The 20,456-nt window shown below is 35.1% G+C and overlaps 1 protein-coding gene and 1 long non-coding RNA gene across 3 annotated transcripts in view; one reads left to right on the top strand and one right to left on the bottom strand.

Annotated features, from left to right (window-relative positions):
* Positions 1-20,456, bottom strand: part of KLHL4 (kelch like family member 4) — an 89,839-nt gene that overhangs the window by 21,484 nt on the left and 47,899 nt on the right. For both annotated transcript variants that reach the window (XM_014955165.1, XM_014955164.1), the window contains one exon: positions 6-179. In XM_014955165.1, the coding sequence (XP_014810651.1) occupies positions 6-179 (174 nt within the window). The remainder of the gene's footprint in view (positions 1-5; positions 180-20,456) is intronic.
* Positions 14,073-20,456, top strand: part of LOC106895637 — a 190,344-nt gene continuing 183,960 nt past the window's right edge. The window contains exon 1 of the long non-coding RNA XR_001413471.1: positions 14,073-14,148. This is a non-coding gene — a long non-coding RNA (uncharacterized LOC106895637). The remainder of the gene's footprint in view (positions 14,149-20,456) is intronic.

Genomic DNA, 20,456 nt, shown 5'->3' with positions numbered 1-20,456 from the left:
TGTACCTGTGAGCTGGAATCTTTTGGTCGCCAACTATGAGAAGAACATCACACAGCTGCTTCTGCTGCAGATAATTTTCCATTTTGCGGAAGGTTTGCTCTGCGTGGTTTGTAGACTGGAAATACTCATCTGAGCCACTGGTGTTCATTCCAAGCAGGGAGCTGCTGGTCGTTGACAGCCTGCAAGGGCAAGAGGCAGTGTGAGAGCGCAGCATTGTAAATGCTGATTATGTTTGAATGGTCCCACAGAAATGTTTAAAATTATAAAGCTCTTATGATCCTGGTCTTACTATGCTTTCTTCCTTTTTTTTTTTTTCCTGTTTGATATCTGCAAGTTTCCTACAGTTCAGTGTAGTAGGTAGTGCTGCTGTGTTTTCTACTTTCTCTTGGTTTTGTGCCAATTGTGCACTGTGTGCACAGCATTGACGTGATAAATGCAGCCTCCTGATCATTCACTAACAGAATACATAAAAAGCAAACCTATATTCCCGTGATGCTAATACCTAAAATATCTTTTGGTATAATTGTTTGGCTTTTAAATGTCTTTACGTCTTATTTCTGTTTCTCTTCATACTTTGTACATTAGATTACATTACTAAATGGGAATGAATCAGAAGAAAATTTGGTAAGGACCATATAATTCTAGGCAAATTACTAAGAGTTGATGAAATCAGTATGTTATATAGCCTTTAGAATCTGAATGCAAATAATAACAGTGAACTAACTTCTCTGCCTTTTCATGGAAACATACATTATAAATATATTCCTCTCACTCCAGAATTCTGTCAGCTTATAAGTGGAAAGCCATGAAAACTCTGTACATAATTTCTCTTATCTCACTGTTTCTTTAAGACATCATTCCTTACTGACTTTTATTATGGATTTTGTTGCAGATCGAAAAGCCTTTTTGATATTTTCTTAGAAAAATATTTATTTTATATTCATCTGTTTTTACTAAAATAGTAATGCATTTGTTGATACACATGTATGTGACATATCTTTAAAATTCTGCAATCTTCAACACTATTTTAAAGATTTTTTTAGAAAAATGTTTCTTCAGTTTAATATCATATATTATTAAAATGGAAAGCACTTGTTTTTTAAATTTTCAATCCCAACTATGAAATAATGACAGCTGGTTGGCTAAATTTACTGGTTGTCTTTGATACTGTTAGTGCATATTCATAAATGATTAGGAGAGATAAAATCTATTCATTAAGTTATTGTATTAAATTCAACAGAATATTGGATTACACTCACAATTAGACATCTAGCTCAGAAATTATAGAAATAAAAATGAGTAAATCAGGTTGAATCAGTAATATCAGAACATAGAGATAAGTTTTCAAAGATCATACCTCATTAATTAGCTAATCAGAATTCAAGGGGAATAATTAGGAATCAAATTATAGTCTAATATTGAACTGAGACACAACAGAGTTTTCCATCCCCTCTGCAATACAAGACAGCTACTGCACCTCAGCGCTTTTCAGAATGGCACAGAACAAAATAACAGTTGGTAGAGCTATTCTGTGTCTGGGTTTTTCCACATGTATCTCTTTCTTCTATCTGAAAATCTATCTATATGAAGTTTACTGGATCTATATATTGCATTTATAGACAACCCACCACCCATTTCAAATACAGCATCTTTTGGGCACCAATATGTTAAAGCCTTCAGCTCCCCAGTACACTTGGTGCCTTTCAGATGCACCAGAGTTCAACGTATTCATTCAGGCCTGGCCCTGGCAAACTCCTTGGATAGGGAAGATCATTTACAGTCTGCAGAGACACATTATTTCTGCTGTAACTGAGGTATGTCAGCCCTGAGGTGGATGTGAAGGTTACCTGAGAAACAGCACACCTAATGCATCCGAAATTTTCAGATGCACTGGGTGTGTGCACAGTTTGTTCACATGGGTTTCTGTCTGGGCAACTTCAGATTGTACTACTAATTGCAAAGACATTAGGATATACTAAAGCTGCAATAAACTCTCTAGCTTTCTTTTGATGCACTTTATTACAATTTAAAATGTGTTTTCTTTTTTTTTATAAAGAAAAAGGGGCAAATCAAGTTCACCTATAATGTATATCCTTTGTAGTTTACAGCTTAGAAAAATTAATTTGTCTCAGTGAGTTTAATGATTATACTTTTTTATTTGTTTTCTTTCAATGCTTCATTGAAAATGGAGAAGCTGCAAAATTGGATTATGTGCTCATTAGTTTTGCATTAGCTAGTTGATGCCAAATTCACAGTCTGTAACAATCGTGGTTTGCTATTTACCTCTAATGCCTTCTTTAACATTTTTCAGAAAGTTGTTTTTTTTTTTTCAAAAATATCTTCATTTTATATTAGTTCTATCCACTTTAAGTATGTAGCACATTGCACTTATCCTTGATGTTTGCAGAAGTCAACTAAAATAATATTCAGCCATCTCTATTGCAAATGCACAGTATTACTTTTCTTGAAATAAATGAATAATCACTGATAGCATATATATATTTATGGGTAAAGCAATAATTTTTAAATTTTAAACTGCAAATACTTATGAAGGGACTTAAAGTCTAATAATTTCCTTCAGTCCTGGGTACTTTTCTGTTTCGTAGAGTGACCTTTAACTACAGCAGGAGTATCACTGACATAATTAATTATTTCAAAGACAAATGTCTTCAGAGACTGAAAAACACTGGAAGCAAAAAAAGCACTCCATTAACTTTGTTAATATTAATATTATAATTGCTGGTTTATCTTCAGCAGCTGATTCAAAATGGTAGCTATCATGTATTATGGAAGGGAAAAATTAAATTCAAAGATAAAAATTTATATATTTTCCTTAGTGTATGACTATCACTGCAGAGAACTCAAATATTGACCTTCAGAATATAGTACTGGGGATCAGTGAATTAAAGAAGGTGGAGATTAAAGTACCTTGAAGAAAAAGACAGCAAAAATATCCTTCAGTCTCATGCCTTTATGTTGAATTGTAATAGGGGATGCTGAGGAGTGTAGTACAAAGCCAGGCAAGGTAGGTGCAAATGTGTGAATGTGTCTGCCTGTCACACCTTGTTCTGTGTGATATGGATTAGTGTGCTGAGAGCAATACGTTTAGAGAACTTGAGGTTCATGTGAACCTACTCAGAAAAGAAGCCTGTAGAAGATGGAGAAATATTTGTTTTCTATAAAATGTGTACAAGTTTGGACAAACAAAATCTGAATATTGAGTAATAAAAGTTTCCAAAAATGTATTAGCCCTGTGATGACCAAGGAATTAGTTTGCTACTCAGTCAGGAGGGAGAATTATCAATGAACTGTTCTGAAGAATCAGCAACCCAAATTGCTTAATGTCATTGTTGTGTTTGTGTTCACTAGGATGCTGAGTTGTGTTAATAACATTAGTATTAGTTATAAGGGCTTAAGAACACAGATTAGCCTAGAGAAAGCAGAGATAAATTGATACTTAAATGATTCCAAAGTAGCTGAGCTCTCTGAATTTCATCTTTGGTAGAGAGGAAAGTGAAATAATTTCAGAGTTTTCCTATAAGGATTTCTGGAGGATAGTGAAAATATGGCACCATTTTTAAACAGAAGCAAAATGAAATTTTGAAACAGAAAATATAAACTGAAAACATGAAAAAATCATCAAAAAGCCTTAAATGTCTACATGATAACAAGGAGATAAATACCAGCCAGCACGGCTGCTCAGAACGAATCATGTCCTAACAACTTCTTCTTTTTTGACAAGATAACAAAGCTTACTGGGAGAAAAACAGTAGTTGTCAGAAGTCATCTTGACTTTTGGATGACTGCTGACACTATTTCACATGACACTTTCAAAATTGAGCTAGGGTGGCATGTTTTCAGTGTAATAAATATAGGAGATATAAACAACATGTATATCTACTATTGAAAATCTATCAGGAATTCACTTGCAGATGATATTGTAAATGCATTCCAGGCAACTTCTGCTTCTGATACTGCTCAGTATTTTTATTACAGACAAGCATAAGAGAGAAATAAGTTTTAAGTCCTACACTGATATATGATAGCAAGTCAAACTTTTTCAGAGCAGAATTTGAATTCAGAGAGCCATCTTTGCCTTTGTCCTTTTTGAAATTTAGCCAAATTTTTACTTATCAAAGACGTGCTGACACTTGCATGTGAGTAATTACCTGAATGAAACACAAGCTAAGAGATGGCAGTTGAGGTAACAGCTAGATTATACTGGACACCAAACAACCTGTGACTAAAAAAGCGGAGTTGTGAGGGTAAAACTTCATCATTTCTTTGGCCAGGAGAAATGATGTGCTTGAGCTTTGTGGTTCATTCCAGGCCTACAGTTCTTTAAATTTCTGAATTATGTTAAAATTTTCCTCATAAAGTACTCTTCATTAATCAGACCAGCACTCTTCATTGATCAGTATATAAGGGATAAATTCAATTTTTCTCATTATTTAATTAAAGCATGATAAAACATAAATGTCGTTTATTTGCCATGTCATTTTAAAAATTCAGTATATTCTTAAAGTGCCTTATTAAGTGGCCAAAATCCATATGGCCAAAATCCCGAAAACAAACCTGATGATAAGGAAGCTTAGACGCATAATGTTGCATGAAAACAAGGTGATAAAATGCAGTATTTTAATTTTGTTGTTCTTGATAAGGCTATTATTTATATTTTTATGGTGACCACTTCTCTCTTGGATATTTGTTGAATGTACTTAATTAACCTGCTATAATATTTGTGAAATTTAATCGGTTTAATCAATTTGTGAAGTTTAATCAAGTAACAGTTGAGTTATCAGTGTTACAGATTTTGATTTTGGATCAGCTTGTCTCTGCAATGTAAATCATACCAGCTATCAGCAGCAAACTGGATACCAGTTAGAGACATTAGATATCCTGAGGACTTTATCATAGCTGAAAACACCAGTGTGACTTCAGCTTTGTGGTGCACTGTATTCGCTTTAGTGGTGACAAGGCTTGAGAAAAAAACCTGCAACTTCATCAATTCAGTTTGTTGGTGCAGCAATATTTACAATGCAACTCATCATTTTTTTTTCCTCTCATTTGTTTCTGCTTATTCAAGAAAACTGGAGCCAGCCCTCACGTAGGCAGGCTCTCCCCTGTGCTGCTGTTTGAGCTCTGCCCCTCTGTTGGGGCAGTGTCACGGGACAGTGTCGTGGGGCTGGAGATTGAGAGATGCCTTTTTCCTAGGTCAAATCATAGAACTGTAGCATCTGTTAGAGATAAACCACATCAGTTGGCTGAGAAATAAGAAAAATATTTCAGTTAGGAAGCCATTTCTGAACACAGACAAAATAACGATTAACTCCATGCACCTATACTAATTGCTTGCTTATATAATTATGTCACATCAGTAACTGTCCCAACCTCTGCCTTGAAATTTCTACGGCAGTTGTCTCCTTTATTATTTATTCTTTGGAAATATAACAGCTAAATATTGTGTAGAAGCTTTTAGAGAATGGGTAAAAAACTTTGATCCAAAGGAGTATAGAAAATTGCACTATATATTGATGACTGCTGAGGTAGTAACATGAGGTGGTAACAATGACGGAAAATGATGTAGCAAACTAAGAAATAAGAAATTGAAATGTATAATTATTGTAGTTATCAGAGAGACTGCTCACTTCTGTCTGAATTGTCATACTGACAATTCCTTTAGAATGTGGAGCTCTTGAAACTGCCCATTTTCAAAATTTTTTTATTGCTTGTATTAATATAAACCTGCCACTTTTCTCAATTGGCATTAGTTAAAATAACTTTTCCCATTTGGGATTACAAGTAGCACTGTGAATATCATTAAGCACAGAAGCTTCAGCGTACCACTGAAAGTACTGGAGCTCGTTTGAGTTTTGTTCTTCCCCCCAGCCGTGATAATATACAAATCAATGCCATTATAATTCATATCAGGTTGGGTTTGGGTTAGGGTATTTTGAATTCTCCTATGAATAGAAATATTTGGTGGGGTGATTCCACTGGAAAACAGAGGTTCCAACCAAACTGCTGAGCCCCTCCAGCCTTTTATGCTGGTATCAGCTGTGGCCACATCATGATTTCATGTTACAAAGAGGGGTAGATCCAAACTTTCCCCAGTAAGCTGTTTTCTTTTGGAAATTGCATATTTATTTTTTTAACAGATTAGTTATAAAATTATTTTCTGCTCACTGCAGAACAGATTGTTCTTATTAGCATGTGTACTCCCTCAGTTGTTGATTTTTTGCTACTAGGAAGATGGTTTGTTGAAAGCTTCATGCATTCCTGTATTGGCATCTTCTTTCTACAGTAGACACAATTATCTGTACAGATAATTAAGAAATGGGTTATTCCTATGTACATAGTAAGTAGTTTCTGTAGTTTATTCCTGTGAAAAGGCACAGTAAGATCTGATCCAGATCTTCTGTAGTTGCGCTATAGTACTATGTGAATCGGTTTTGTTCAACATGTTAAAATCTCACTATTATATAAATGCCTATTCAAGAGTCACTACCTATGGGATTTTGTTACCGAGCTTTGGGGCTCAATTTTGAAAGTTGCTTAGCAGTTTATTGCAGACACATTCACAAATTTCAGGAGACATTAAAATAAGGAGTCAACCGTCCTCCACTTCTCTCTAGTCAGAGTGATGGGTTGGGAAAGGCCATGGAGTGAGTCCCGTTGGCCTCTGTGGCTTTGCATGCGGTGCCCCACACTGCCTTCCCAAAAGGACACAGGGTGGTAGTGCAGCTCCACTGGGAGTAAAATCCACAGCTCTGAGACAGATGCCCAAAGTGCAGAGTTTCTAGTGAGCTGGTGTGAATTGTTGAATTTACTAAAAGGACTGTAGGAGGAAAAATCAGCAAATATTTCTTTTGATATTTGATGGCCACTGGATTACACAGTATAAGGAGGGACTTCATCACAGTGAACTGTCAGTGTTAAAATTTGTAATCTAGTAGGAGTTTTCAATTTAAATAATGATTCTCTTCCTGATTCAGACTAATCTGAATATGAAACTTTACTGTAAACATTATGATGGCATTACTTAAGAACACTTATTTCCATTGCATGAGATACTTTCTTTAAAATTAGAACTCAAGCAATATCCCATCAGTCTGGAGAGCACCCTGCCTGTACGTCCGTGAGTGTTTTATTATAATAGATATATGTCTGTATTCAATGAGGAAGTGAGTGTCTCAGACAAGTAATTTAAATTAATGCTATCTTAAATCACCACTCAAGAACATTATCCTCCAGGAGAATATAACACTGAATTCATTTACATTATGTAATAGAGAATAATAACTAAGTGAAATGCTTCAGGTTAAAAGATAGGAGTAGGTATATTACCGTCTTAAAATTAACCTTTGCTCTGATACTGCCAAAGGTAGTGGAAGCTACTTATTTCAAATACCGATGTGCCTTTTTTCTCAGATCATAAACAGTGCTTGAGTTCACTTTTTACTGTTGGTTTGCATGTTTGTAAAAACTATCATCTTACTATTCATAGATAGGATGTTTTGAAGTATATATTTTTGAGATTACAGGTAACTGCTGAAAATTAGTTTAGAATTAATCAGATGAAAAGTCTGCATGTCATTCCTTTATCACTGCCTTGGTAATTACTCAAAGTTGAGCAGATGCCATATAAGGAAATTACAAGAATTGAATTTAAAAAATGGAATCTTTCTCTGTGACTGTGGTTCATCAGTAATATAATCGATTTCCATACACTGATATCAGTAGCTGTTTTTGAACTAACTTTAAAGTTTGATTAGAAAATATGAGGTTAAATACTGATGTTGGAAGCAGCAACATCATAGAAACTGAAGACATTAGCTATGGTGTTGTTCATACCAGTGATGATTATGACCTGTAGTAATTATTTATTATAGCAACTAAAAGCCTATCCTTTTCTCTGAACGAGTGTGCTGAACAACTAATGTGCTGATTCAACCATTTCCTGCAGGTGAAGGATTTCCCTGCATGGGAATATTGTATGTCTGGTATGGTGAATATTGTTGTATAACTAATTTTTTTTAAAAATTATATTAATTTTTCCTAAGACAAATAAGGTAACCACAAAGTTGTTGTACCTGGAAATTTACCATGCAAGATGTATATATAATGTAAACTATGAGGAATACTTCATTGTCTTGCTTAACACAGACCCAACAGTACAAGAAGCATTCTGCAGTTGTCACTGCAATGCATGATTTCTAATCCAACATTTATATTATGTGATTATGTTGGAGGGAAATGAAAATTCATAAAGGAAAAATTCAGTGAGGTTGACTACTTCTTGCTCAGCTTTCTTGTATGTAGTGATAATATTGTTAGATAATGTAATAGCATCTTTCTAAAGAACAAAAAATGATGTGACCAGAAGGCATGATATAGCACTATCTCAAACTGTCAAAATGTACAAGATGAAACGTAATGACTAAATGCTGGACATAAGCTTGTGGCATTTTTATTTAGAGGACAAAAATTAAGACAAGCCAATGGCAAAAAAATTCTGGTTTAAATTCCAAGCATGACTATTGCCAGATGAAACTAATTAAGTCCACATCTCCTACTTCATTAAGCACCTTTCAGACAGAGTCCTGATGGGGGAGATTGTGGGGAAGAATACCTGCTTTATGCTAGTCTCTTTCACTGTTTTTGGGAAAAGTGGAACAAAGAGGAGCTTGGGAGATACAAGTATAAGAAAAAAAATGAATATGAAGTGCTTCCATCTCCAGTGAAAAGAATTTTGAAAAGCCAGAGAGTAACAGTCTCAATAGCAACAATACTCACCCCTGTCGTTTGCACCTTGCAGATAATCAGGTATGGATGCTGCTGTGAGATTTATTAAGACCTCTTGATTTATGAAACCTCATACCACTATCATAATACCTTAATACGTGCTTCTCACTTCTATTTTCTACTTCATCAAAGGCAAAGGAACTCTATTCCTGTGCTTGCCATGACCAATTAATTTTTTGCATCTTTTTCTTTTCTATTTTTATCTGTTTATATTCTAAGTAAGTAATAATAAGACTTACATGGGAAAATGCAGTAATCTCCACTTCAGCTGAAGGCACCACTTTAAATTACACTTCACTTTACATAGTGAAAATAAATTTACATACATTTCTCTAGTAATGTAAAATTCTATGGGCTTGTTCCAAAATATCTCCTCATCTGATTAATATAATGTGCTGGATTCCTCATTCAAGGCTAAATACTACTGCAATGGGAAAAAATGTGTGATTTTTAACCTATTCAGCCTGTGTGCCCTGTTCAACAGGTGTGCTCTAAGAGTATTTAACAGGTCAGTCTCAAAGCTAATGTTCTTTCCAAACTAAGGGGAAGGGGAATGTTTGTAACTCTCTTATCTACAACTCAGGATTAACAGAGGATACAAAGAAGTAATTAAAGCCAAAATCACCTACTTATTTGTAAGTCTCTTCTTGCTACTGACCTGAGGTGGTTTCATGTTGGGATCTTCAGACTTTTTGGTTTGTACTATTCCTTTTAGCCTGTCGTAATTACAGATTATTTTAGAAAAGAGTGAGAGAATGGGTATAAAGGTATAAAGCCTCACATATAGAAAGCACACTTGACAGGTAGACTTAAGTTGTTTTGTTAGATATGTAATTTTATCTATGGTCAATTCCTCCTTCTTCTTAATTGTGCAATTATACCCTGAGAGTGTTTCCCTCTGTTATAGCCAAATATTTCTATGTGTTCATAGGTAGAGATATCCTGATACCAAAGTATTCTCCAACTAGTTGTTATCTCCTGTTTTTCTGTGTCAGAAAACGTAACTCAAACTTGGGTCTAGAAAGGTATTACAATAACTTAGCCTGCTATATTCATATCTGGCTCAATTGAGTGGATTTTCATTGAAGTCATTACAAAAAACGGAGCATACACTGAATACCCTCCCATATATACCAGAAGGAATTGTTTATTATAAATTATACAGACTGTTGTGCTTTATCTCCTGCTCTTATTATTGGTCACTGACTTCAATTTTTATAAAATCTGAGAAATATCTTACTATTCATTAATATATGCATCTTTGCTAATGTCAGAAATTGATGTCCACTGAACATCGAATATGCTTCCTCATAACAATAAAACCTCTGTTCAAGAGTCCATAGACTTGTAAGATAGAGAGTTGTCTTTACAGCCTTTACAGATAGGCTATTAGGTCTACTTTTATTTGGCAGTATCAAGTGTAGTTAATGCTATTTCTGATTATTTATCTTAAGAAAACCTGTACTCTTGATACAGTTGGTGACTTGGTATTTATCTTGGCAGATAATAGTGATAACTGCTCCAAGCAGCCAGGGTCTGTGTCAATGTGAGCTAACTGTAATTGAATTGGAATAAAAATAACTGATCTAAATAAATGTAGTATATGAAGTCAGAAGAAAAATAAAGAAAGGCTGAAAAGCACAAGTGGAACTGATATGAACTGCGGAAAAAATTTCTTATAGTATTATTATGACAGATTTTTTTCCTGGAGTGCTTGTGCTATTCACTATTCTAGGCTGGAGGAAGGCAAAATCGCATTATAATGTGATCTTACAAAAAATAACAGAGCAATTTTATCATGTTTATTCAATAAAATATGTATTACAACTTTTCCTGGGGTTGTAATATAACAGTAACTAAATGAAGCATGTGAAAATATATTATCATAGCTAGTCTTGACAGAAAAAACACAAATTTTTCCTTAGATTTGTTTTCTGCCTCCTGAAGAAGGAATTGATTATTTAGGTTGCTTGCAATCTGTATTGTTTCAGTGAAAATATGCTTGAAGATATGCCTTATATCTATCCATCAGGTTGTGTAGTCTCCATCCTTAGAGGTTTGCAAGACCCAAATGGATAAAGCCCAGAGCAGGCTGGGCTGGTCTCACAGCTGACCCTCCTTTGAGCAGGGATTGGGATAGAGACCTCCTGAGATCCCTTCCAATGCAAATTATCCTGTGATTTTATGATCCTATAACTCCTGGTAATTTGAAAAACTGAAAAGATACATGATAATGTACTTAATGAGGATTTCAATTGGAGAAGTAAAAGGCTGTAAGTAGATTAATGTAAACGCATCTATCTATTACCATCTAATTGTTTTAACACTTTCCTGAAAGCATTGATGCTTCCCTCTCTGGCAATTATTATGGTCTAGCTTCTCTTTTGGGAAGTTGCTCAGGTTCTCACATAGTTGTCTCTTATGACTGTAGAAAACTGCTATTAGTTGTTTAATCTTTGTGCAATACCGTAACATATATTTTACAGTGTTCCTACTGACCATGTTTCAACCAGTGAGAAGATCAAATGAGAGCTAATCAAATGTTTTAAGGGTAGGTCAGCCTTTCCTGCTTGTCTTTTGCTAGATGTGTCTGCTGAATGTGTCTTTATTGAATAAAATTATGTTCCCTCCAAATTCAATGTGAAATTTGATATATTAAATTGAACAGGCAAAGCTGAAACTATATTTATGTTGCTTCTGGATCAGGACCCTTTTTTGCTGGGGACTTACCTGTACACTCGTGGCAAGATAGAAAGGTAACATTAACATATTGCAAGTCTTTCTTCCAAATAATCTACATTAGAAATTGATCTTACATTTGAGAGAGAGTATTTGGGATACAGGAAAACCAATAAGACCTCAGCAACAGTTTACAGAATAAAAAATAATAAATGAGAAAGTTAGAAGTCTAGAAATTAGAAATTTCGCATTGCAGCTATGTTATTCTCCAAAATATATATATATATATATATGATTGAAAGCTACTTATTTGAAAAGGTAAAAATTTGTGGGTTTTAGCATGAATTAATTTACGAAGTGTCACAGCAGTAGCCAGTAAAAGTGAACTAACAGCCTTTTCACTTAATGGCTTGACATACGGGGAACAACAAAGGATGATTTAGGTACTGTAGAGACTTAAAAGAAAACAACTTGCAAAAATTCAAAGATGAGGTATCAACCTGATGTATTTTTTAAAATACACAAGGAAATAATTCCAGATTCTAGATGAAGAATAAAAGCTCAATAGCTTGCTAGTAAGCGTATCAGAGCTTTGTTGCTCCACTGAACAGGCCAAACTGTCTTTCCAGTATGAACAACTGACTTTGTTCTTTCACTCATTGTATTAAGTTCAGGTTTGAATTCACTGTAACACTTAAGTGAAAAAGTATAAGGAAACTTTAAACAGGTACCAGTAATTAAGCTACATATTAAACAAGGAGGTAAGAGGCACATATGAGCTCTATTGCTTTGTGGCGTGCCATGGGAGCTTCATGCTGAGCAACTTTATTGGTGTATTGTAACACCAAGCCGCTCTAAATTTCTTTTATAGATTAATTTGGAAGCCTTTAAGTGAATGAAAAAAACAAATTAAGACAAAAAATTACTCCTGACTTACAGCCTTGTTCCCTTATGTGCTTTTCTCACTGCTTCATTGTGCTCTGATTGAACAGTCTGGCTCCTGCATGATCACAGCGCTTCCCAGGAAGCTGTCTCACAGGGCTTGGAAATCCACTATGACAAGAGACTGAGTTGGCTGTACTGATGGATGATTGTACTAGGTCAAGCATCTTAGAAAGACCAAAAGGCCATCCTAAGCCACTGTACTAGCACATAGAAGGGGTGGGGATTGGTGGGGCGATACAAGTAATGGACAATGTTGGCATAGGAGGGAACTAGCTTTATGTGTAGTTTTCTGTAAACTGAATGACCAGCTGGATAGACTGGAGGCATTTTTCTGTGAATGTCCTCTGTGAGACATTCATGAAAATCGTAACTCAAAACAAGCATTTAAATCTCAGTGCTTTGTACAAAGTATTCTGCTAAAAGATATTTATGTATGTTTGGCTTAAAACTCTTGATACAAGCATAATTCAGTGTTTACATAGGTTTTGAATTACACTGTGTGACCCAGAAAAGCACTAAATTCTCCAGTGTATTGGACAACATAGCGAACTTTCTGCAGAAAGCCATAGTTGTGATGTCCAAAATAACTAATGTTTTTTATTACTCCAATTAGATTACTTTTTAGTAAGAATCAATTTCTGCCTCTTTCCTACACATAGCTGAATTCATGAGTTGTTTTAATGCTATTTTGAAGTACCTTGCTTGGATAGATAGTGAGAATGCACCCTCTTTGTAGTGGGTAATTGTATACAGTAACAGTGTGCCATTCCCCGAATTATAAATAAGGTCTCCTAGAACTGAGAGACTGAAATATTGCAAAACTTGAAAAAAAAAAATTATTTTTTAATCATTGAAATCTTATGTTGTCTGAATTTCTGGAGCTGTTGCTCTCTAGAAAATAAAATAAAAGGCAGCATATATTTTCATGCTTAAGGTCTAAGCCCTCCTTCCCATTCAGCACGGCCGATGGCAACTGCCTTCCAGCCTGTCACCTGCCTGGGCACTGAAGAGGTAAAGGGAGAATGCAAACAGTGTGGCAGTAAAGCCTGCACAGAGCAAGTCATATGATACATTTTGGCAAGTCACAGCTTCCCTAGGGACAAAAGGGTGGTCAAGAAATGGTGTCACCAGGGCTGATCTTCCTCCTTGCATTTTCACTACATATATGGCAAAGGCAAATCTTTTGCTCTAAATAGATGACTGTCTAAACTACAGACTCAGGTGGATCAAAACTGAAGGTAATGTTTGAACAAATATCCTCAGTCTGGAAACAGAGGTTTTAAATCTCTAATCTTTTGATTTATCACCGTGGTCATATTAGAAATGGAAAGAACTAACTTCTACCAAAGACACAGAATATGACTAAGATAAAATTACAGAGATATTTTTATCTGCATGTGTGCATGTGTGCATCTCTGTTTCTTCACATTCTGAAATGGTATGACATGGAGACACAGAGCTTTCCTGAGCATCTGTGCTAAATGAACACTGTAAAAGGTTTCCCTAGCAACGCAAACCATATGTAATAGCTTAAAATAGCTTTTCTCCAACTCCTAGGATTTCTTAGTGGTTTGCTCACAATTTCCATTTAAATCAAGGTATATTTGCCCAGTTCAAAAAGGTTCTTCATTTTCTCTGCTTCTATTAAAATGAACAAGCTTTGAAAATGCTCATTGCTTGCAAGAATGCCTCCCTTCCTCTTGACTTCTAATTTACCAGGTAAACTGAAGCATAGCAAACAGTGACAGTAGCTGTCCACTTTATCAAATGTATTTACTATATGTGTGCTGTTCAAAACATTTTATTGCAAGTATATTGGTGGTCTCTACTGCTTATTGTAACAGAAACCATAGTTATAGTAGGATACGTTCTTTTTTGTGATACTATTACCATGAGAAGATAAGCTGTGCAGCAGTGTAGTATAATGCATTGATCACAATGTGCATGCATTCCACTTTGTGTTTTAGTAGCAGTTTGTAGTCAAATTAAGAAGCTTGAAAACACTGATCAGTTCTTTTTGTGTCCCTGGGAAAACAGGTATCAAATGCTATCTTTAAAATAAGCAGCCTGTGATGCCAAGAGGCTAAGTGATTTCTCTGAGTTTATATAAGAAGCAAGCAACAAATCTGAGACAGAACCCATGGATACTGGTTTTCAGCTCCTAATGCAACTAGCCATTAAGTCATACATGAAAAAAGTTAGAAGCTGGCTGAGAGGGCTTGATTTGATTAAATCAAATGTTAATGTATAGGTAAGATATCTAGATTCTTCTCCAAAGACTCTCAAAATATACATAGCAAAACCAAAGAAAGAACCAGGTATCAGACATTGCTTTATTTTCCAATTAATATGTTTAAATGGGCAATAGCTGAGAAAACACTGAAGAAAACATTTAATCGTGTGCTCTTCATGTGCTGTTTCATTTCTAAATAAGGCAGCCTTGTGCAATGGTAGAAGACAGCATAAGAATGAAGAACCTGACAAAACATTCTAAAACTGCAGTATTTAGGTACCGTATCGTATATTTCAAGCTCAAATGAAGTAATGGCTACTAGGTAGGCTGTTCCTTTAAATACTTTTAGTTATCCTTCTTGTTACCTGTGAGCAGCAGACAGACTTTTAATGAAACACAGGTTTGTGCCAATAATTATTGTACGGGCAGAATTGTTTGGAAGAGCCAGGCTCTAAGGTCTTGTTCTGTATATTTCAATTAGCTTTGAATTGAGTTTTGACTATTAAGCATTTGCATGAAAAAGGAGGGAAAGGAGTGGACTGGGAGAAGACGTTGTCAGAGCTGTGTGGGAAGTTCTCTTGCCAGTATATCTGATGATAAGAGTCACTGAGGTGGAGTCTGATTCCACAGAGAAGGAAATTTTGTTACAGCTTTGCTTTAGAGACAATTTTTTAGGTTTATTTCCAATATTTACATTAAACTCTTTCTGTGAATCCTGACAGTATTTCACCTTCATTTTTGTATTCATTTAGCCTGAATACTTACAGGTATGCTGTGCACAAGACATACTCTTTATCTTATAACCTGATATTGTCATTTTCTAAATATAGTATCATTATTTTACAGAATGAGAGGAGCTAAACTCTATTGCTATATAATGGGCTAAGTTAGCTGTTTGACTGTAACAAACAAATACATTTCTTTAAATGTGGAAGACTTTCGTAATGTTCCTCATTACATTATTTCAACTAGTTTAAAGTAAAAAATTCAGCCACAAACAAAATTGAAAAAAATTGGTTCATTTCTTTCAGAATGCTGTCTAGATGTAACTTTTAAATCAAGCAAATTCTGTCACCCTCTTCCAAGAATGCTTCAACAACCATACGATTTCCTGTTGATTTTACAATTACATATGCTCAGTATGTCTTTAAAAACTGCTCTGCATTGGTCACATGTGTTTAGTCATCTCCTCAACTTTTTCTGGAGATGTTAAGAAGTGATTTTAAGAACAGTAATAACTCTTTAGAAAGTAATTGAACAGCTGTCTTTGCTGGGAGCAAGCTGTATAGAGTGGAAATGAGAAGATAATTGAATCATAAAGAAATTGTTTTGTAATGAATAGAATAGTCTTAGTTTCTTAAATTACTATTAAATGGTATTTTTTCCCTTGCCTATAATAATTCATGTTTGAAAGTATGCATGTGAAATGTAAGCCTATAAATTCTTGTGTGTTTTTATTAAGTCATATTACTTCTCATTATAGTCTCCTTGATTGGGGGTGGAGGGATGGGGTTAGACTTGATGACATCCAGAGGTCCTTTTCAGCTTAAATTATTCTATGATTCTATCTACTTAGCTATGAAAAAAACCAATCTTTTGAATAAATATCTGCTGCTTCCACGGGCTAAATATAAAATCAATTTCAAAATACAAACCTACTTCTTCCTTTATTCTTTAATAACTGTTTCAACCCACTTTAATTTCACATACTTTTTGCGTTTTCAAGTTCCTCGTAAGATGTCATAATAGAAAGAGAAAGTAGGAATAAAATCTGCTGAGGATGTCTTTGAGACATATTGATTAGAATTTCTGTACCAAGAGCTCTTGTATGAGGCAACAGCATTTGTTTAGGCAGAATGACTTCACCAGTCACTGTTCATAACATTCGCACGTTGCCTAAAAAGTCCTATCCCTCCTTGTGAAATATCAGCTTCTGGGAAAAAGGTAATTGTCCTCTTAGATTTTAATCCTGCATGAGATGCCACTTAACTGTAACTTCACAAATTTTGTAGACTTAGCAAACAGTGGATATCAAAGGAAAAATTAATACGCGGAAAAGGGAGTAATTTCGGTTACTCTCACCTATCTTTTTTCAACCAGTTGTGAGTGAATTTCAGTAAAATGCTATCTAAATTCAGCTTAATGTCACTAGTTATCTCAACTGCTACATGTGCCTTTGTTCATAAATAAAAGTAAAGTAATCTCTGGCACCAGCAGATGCAGCATCTCAGTGATGCCAAGGAGGTGTTCATCAACATCGTTGCATAGAACGTCCCTGCTGCAAACTGCTCTTCCACTGTGCTAAAGCATTGATGTGCCACATGGGCTTTTCAAGCATCACTTCTGAGAGGAGATCAGCTACAATCTTAAATAACTCATTTCAAGTGTCTCCGGTTTCAATTTCATATTTTGACCTTTAGATAAAGGTCATCTTTAGAAGACAATTAGTTTTTGCTTGTCCCTGAAGTGGTAATGAAGCAATTTGGCTATCCATAGCAGACTGGCATAAAATAATCTTTTTTAAAAACACTGCTGAATATATATCACGATGTTATACTATTAAAGAAACAGCAAAATTCTCCACAAGACAGAAACATAATTTCTTTTCCTAGATCTTCTTTCTTGCCAAATTCTGCAGTGTAGAAGTAATATAATTATTATTTCTAAGCACTTAAAATAGAAAACTAACAGTCAGCAAGAATTTGGCAAGTACAACATCAATATAAACTGAAATCCGTAATTAATAGGTTGTAGAAAGCATTATGGAAAATAGAAACAAAGTAGTTGTCATTTATATCTTGGACACGAGAATATTATTTGACACTGTCTTTTATGAGATATAAGTTCAGCCTGAAGTACTGTTTGGAGTAAACCGTTATGGCATTGGTGCGAAACTGGTTTGAAATCATACTTTTAAAGTAGTTATCAATGGTTCACTGATAAATAGGAAGCTTAATCAAACTGGGTTCCTAAGGAACTTTCCACTGAAGTTCCACTATGACTTTTCATAAATTTTCTAAACTATTTGGAGGGAGGAGGAAATAAAGAGAAAGCTTTAGGAGGAACTTTATTACAATTGAAGATCATGCCAAGCTGAGAAGAGCTGGAAGTATGTTGGAGCATAGGATCAGAATTGAATAGTAAATCAGTAAATCAGAGACGTTAAAGAGGATTGGAACTGAATATTAACTTGGCGAATTGAAGACATCTGATAAATAGAAGATGGAATTTATTTGTGCGAAGTACTATATTTAGGAACAAATAACTGCAAAAATGTACAGATGGTTGAGGAATGGGTCTTTGGTACAGGGTCAGGAGGCTCACGTGAATCACAGGCCAGGCAATAGCACCATATTGTTGACAACAAAAACCACTGAGCAGGATATTCAGTTTTTTAGTTGGAATGACATGTAAATAATGCTGCCCTCTGCACTAGAATTGTCAGGCTTTAACCAGAACATATCCAGATCTGACCATAGTACTGCAAGTAAGGACAGACGTGCTGGAGAAAGTCAGGAGAGCAATGAAAATTATCTAGTTGTGTAGCATAGGGCTTCTAAAAAAAGATTGCATGAATTGCAGCTCTTTAGACCTATTGCAGTTTTCAGATATATAAGTGAATGATTTAAAGAAGAGTAATGTGGGAATAAGAAAAACAACGGGAACAATATGCTAGCTATATCCATGGGGGAAAGATCAAGGAAATAATGAGCTTAAATTGTACTACAGGTAATCAAGGAAACACCTAAATATAGTTGATCCAATTTTATCATAGAAGGATTGACATGCCATCTGATGAGATATCCAGTATTCTTTATTATGTTATGTTTGAAAACCTTTTATTTGTTAAAGTTAAGATTTTTGGAAGCTTTTTTTTTTTCAAAATGTTGGAAGTTCAGTGAAAATAAATTGGAGCAGTTATGCTTTCATTTAAAAATAAAGGCTGCTGCTGCATGAGATTAGGAATAATAATTTCTAAACTTTTGCCTTAGGCATCAGAGATGGTTCACAAAACTGCATTCTTCCTCATAAGGGGAAAATATCGTCATGATGTATTACTCTGAATGCATTTTGTCATCTTTGCAAAGGATGCATCATAGCCCTTCCATTTACTATATGCATTGTCATTCATTATCAGTCATTCTCATGAATCTGTGCATATTTGCTCTGCTTATTTGGATCACCTTTTTTTGGATACACAGAACTGTACTCTTAATGCAAAAAACCCTGTCAAACCTGCCAGTGGTTTCATAGAATAATTAATATGTTCCAATTTTATCTGGAAAATTAGCACCTGTTTTCTTTTTTTAAAATGATCTTTTGTATTGAAGATTTAAGCAGACATAATTTCAGTGAGTATCTGTTAAAAACTTTAAAGGACATGATGAATGTGTAGCGTAATGGCTCTCCCCAGAAAAAGTGCTTAGCAGAAGGAAACATGACAGCATGTGTCCTTGATTTGTGCCACATTAGCTAACCAAAAAAATGCCATCATATGTGCAAGAAATTGGGGTTTGGCACTGAACACTGATTTATTCATTTCCACCTGTTCAAAATATTCTGGGATACTGCAACAATTAAAGGGGTATGTTTTCCTGTTGATGCCTTTATTTCATACTGGAATATTGAGCCAAGGCTATTATCTCCTACTGGAAATAAAAATGGAACTCCAGGGAAAAACCTCATATGAGGGGTAATATCCAAAATAGTCATGTATCTGTATATGTGTATGTTAGAAAAGGTAAGGAAAATGATAAGTGATTTCTATATGACTGACAAGAAAAAAGAAAAAAAAACCAGATGAGTTTACATGTCTTAAGAGGAACTAGCAAAATAACTGAACATCGTAGTCACTACAGAAAATGCATTGCTTCAGTGAAAAGGATACTCTTCCTGAATATCAGTACCAACTGCTTGAGATTATGATATCAAAAGATTCTATCAAAATTAATTAGAAGTATCTTTTGCTTCATACGGGAAATTAGAAATTAGGAAGCATGTATCTTCTGCAAAACTGGGGTTTATCAACCAAACTAGGGTATGTCAGCAATTTTTCAGCCACATAATTAGGAAAAAATGCTTACGAGAAAAATGATGAATGGATGCTACATTCATTATTGAACTCTCACTGCCTTTGGGCTGCTAGGAAGCAGAGGTACATGCATTCTTTACCAGCACACATGGTCTCCAACAGATTACATATAGAACCATATTATATCTCCCAGCAAGCGTGCATAAATCTACGTGGCAATGTAGAACGATGTTAATAAATACTAGGCATAGTGTTTGTATTGAAAGGTCAGGACAGTCATGTCTGTGAGTCCAAACACTATCAAGGGAAGTAATCAAGGTAATTCAATATCATGGGTTCTTCTTGTTAGGAGGTACCAGTGCTTTTCCGGTTTGTGTGTGCACAAGTGAGCATTCATGTGTTGCAGACAAGAGCAAAGTTTTTCTTGACCATTAAACAAAAACTTGCAATTAAATCCCGTGAGGTTTTGCTGATTCCACTGCGCAACTGCCAGATCACTTCCTTTGAAAGAAATGCAGCTACTTCAAGGTGTCCCTGGTGGAGGAGCCTGAACCTTGACATAGTCCAGACAGTTAGAGGAGGTCAGAGGTGATCATCAAGTAGCCAAATTGCACCAAAATTCACAACCATGCCTTCTTCACCAGAAGCAATTTGCAGTTTATTTACAATGCATTGTTTTAGAGCTCACTTAAGGTCCTGTTTACTTGAAGGTAAACTGCATTGTTTTAGAGCTCACTTAAGGTCCTGCTTACTGAAATCTTG

Source organism: Calidris pugnax, unplaced genomic scaffold (genome assembly GCF_001431845.1).
Source record: "Calidris pugnax isolate Ruff unplaced genomic scaffold, ASM143184v1 scaffold38, whole genome shotgun sequence".
NCBI lineage: Eukaryota > Metazoa > Chordata > Aves > Charadriiformes > Scolopacidae > Calidris > Calidris pugnax.
This window is presented reverse-complemented; position numbering and strand designations above follow the sequence as displayed.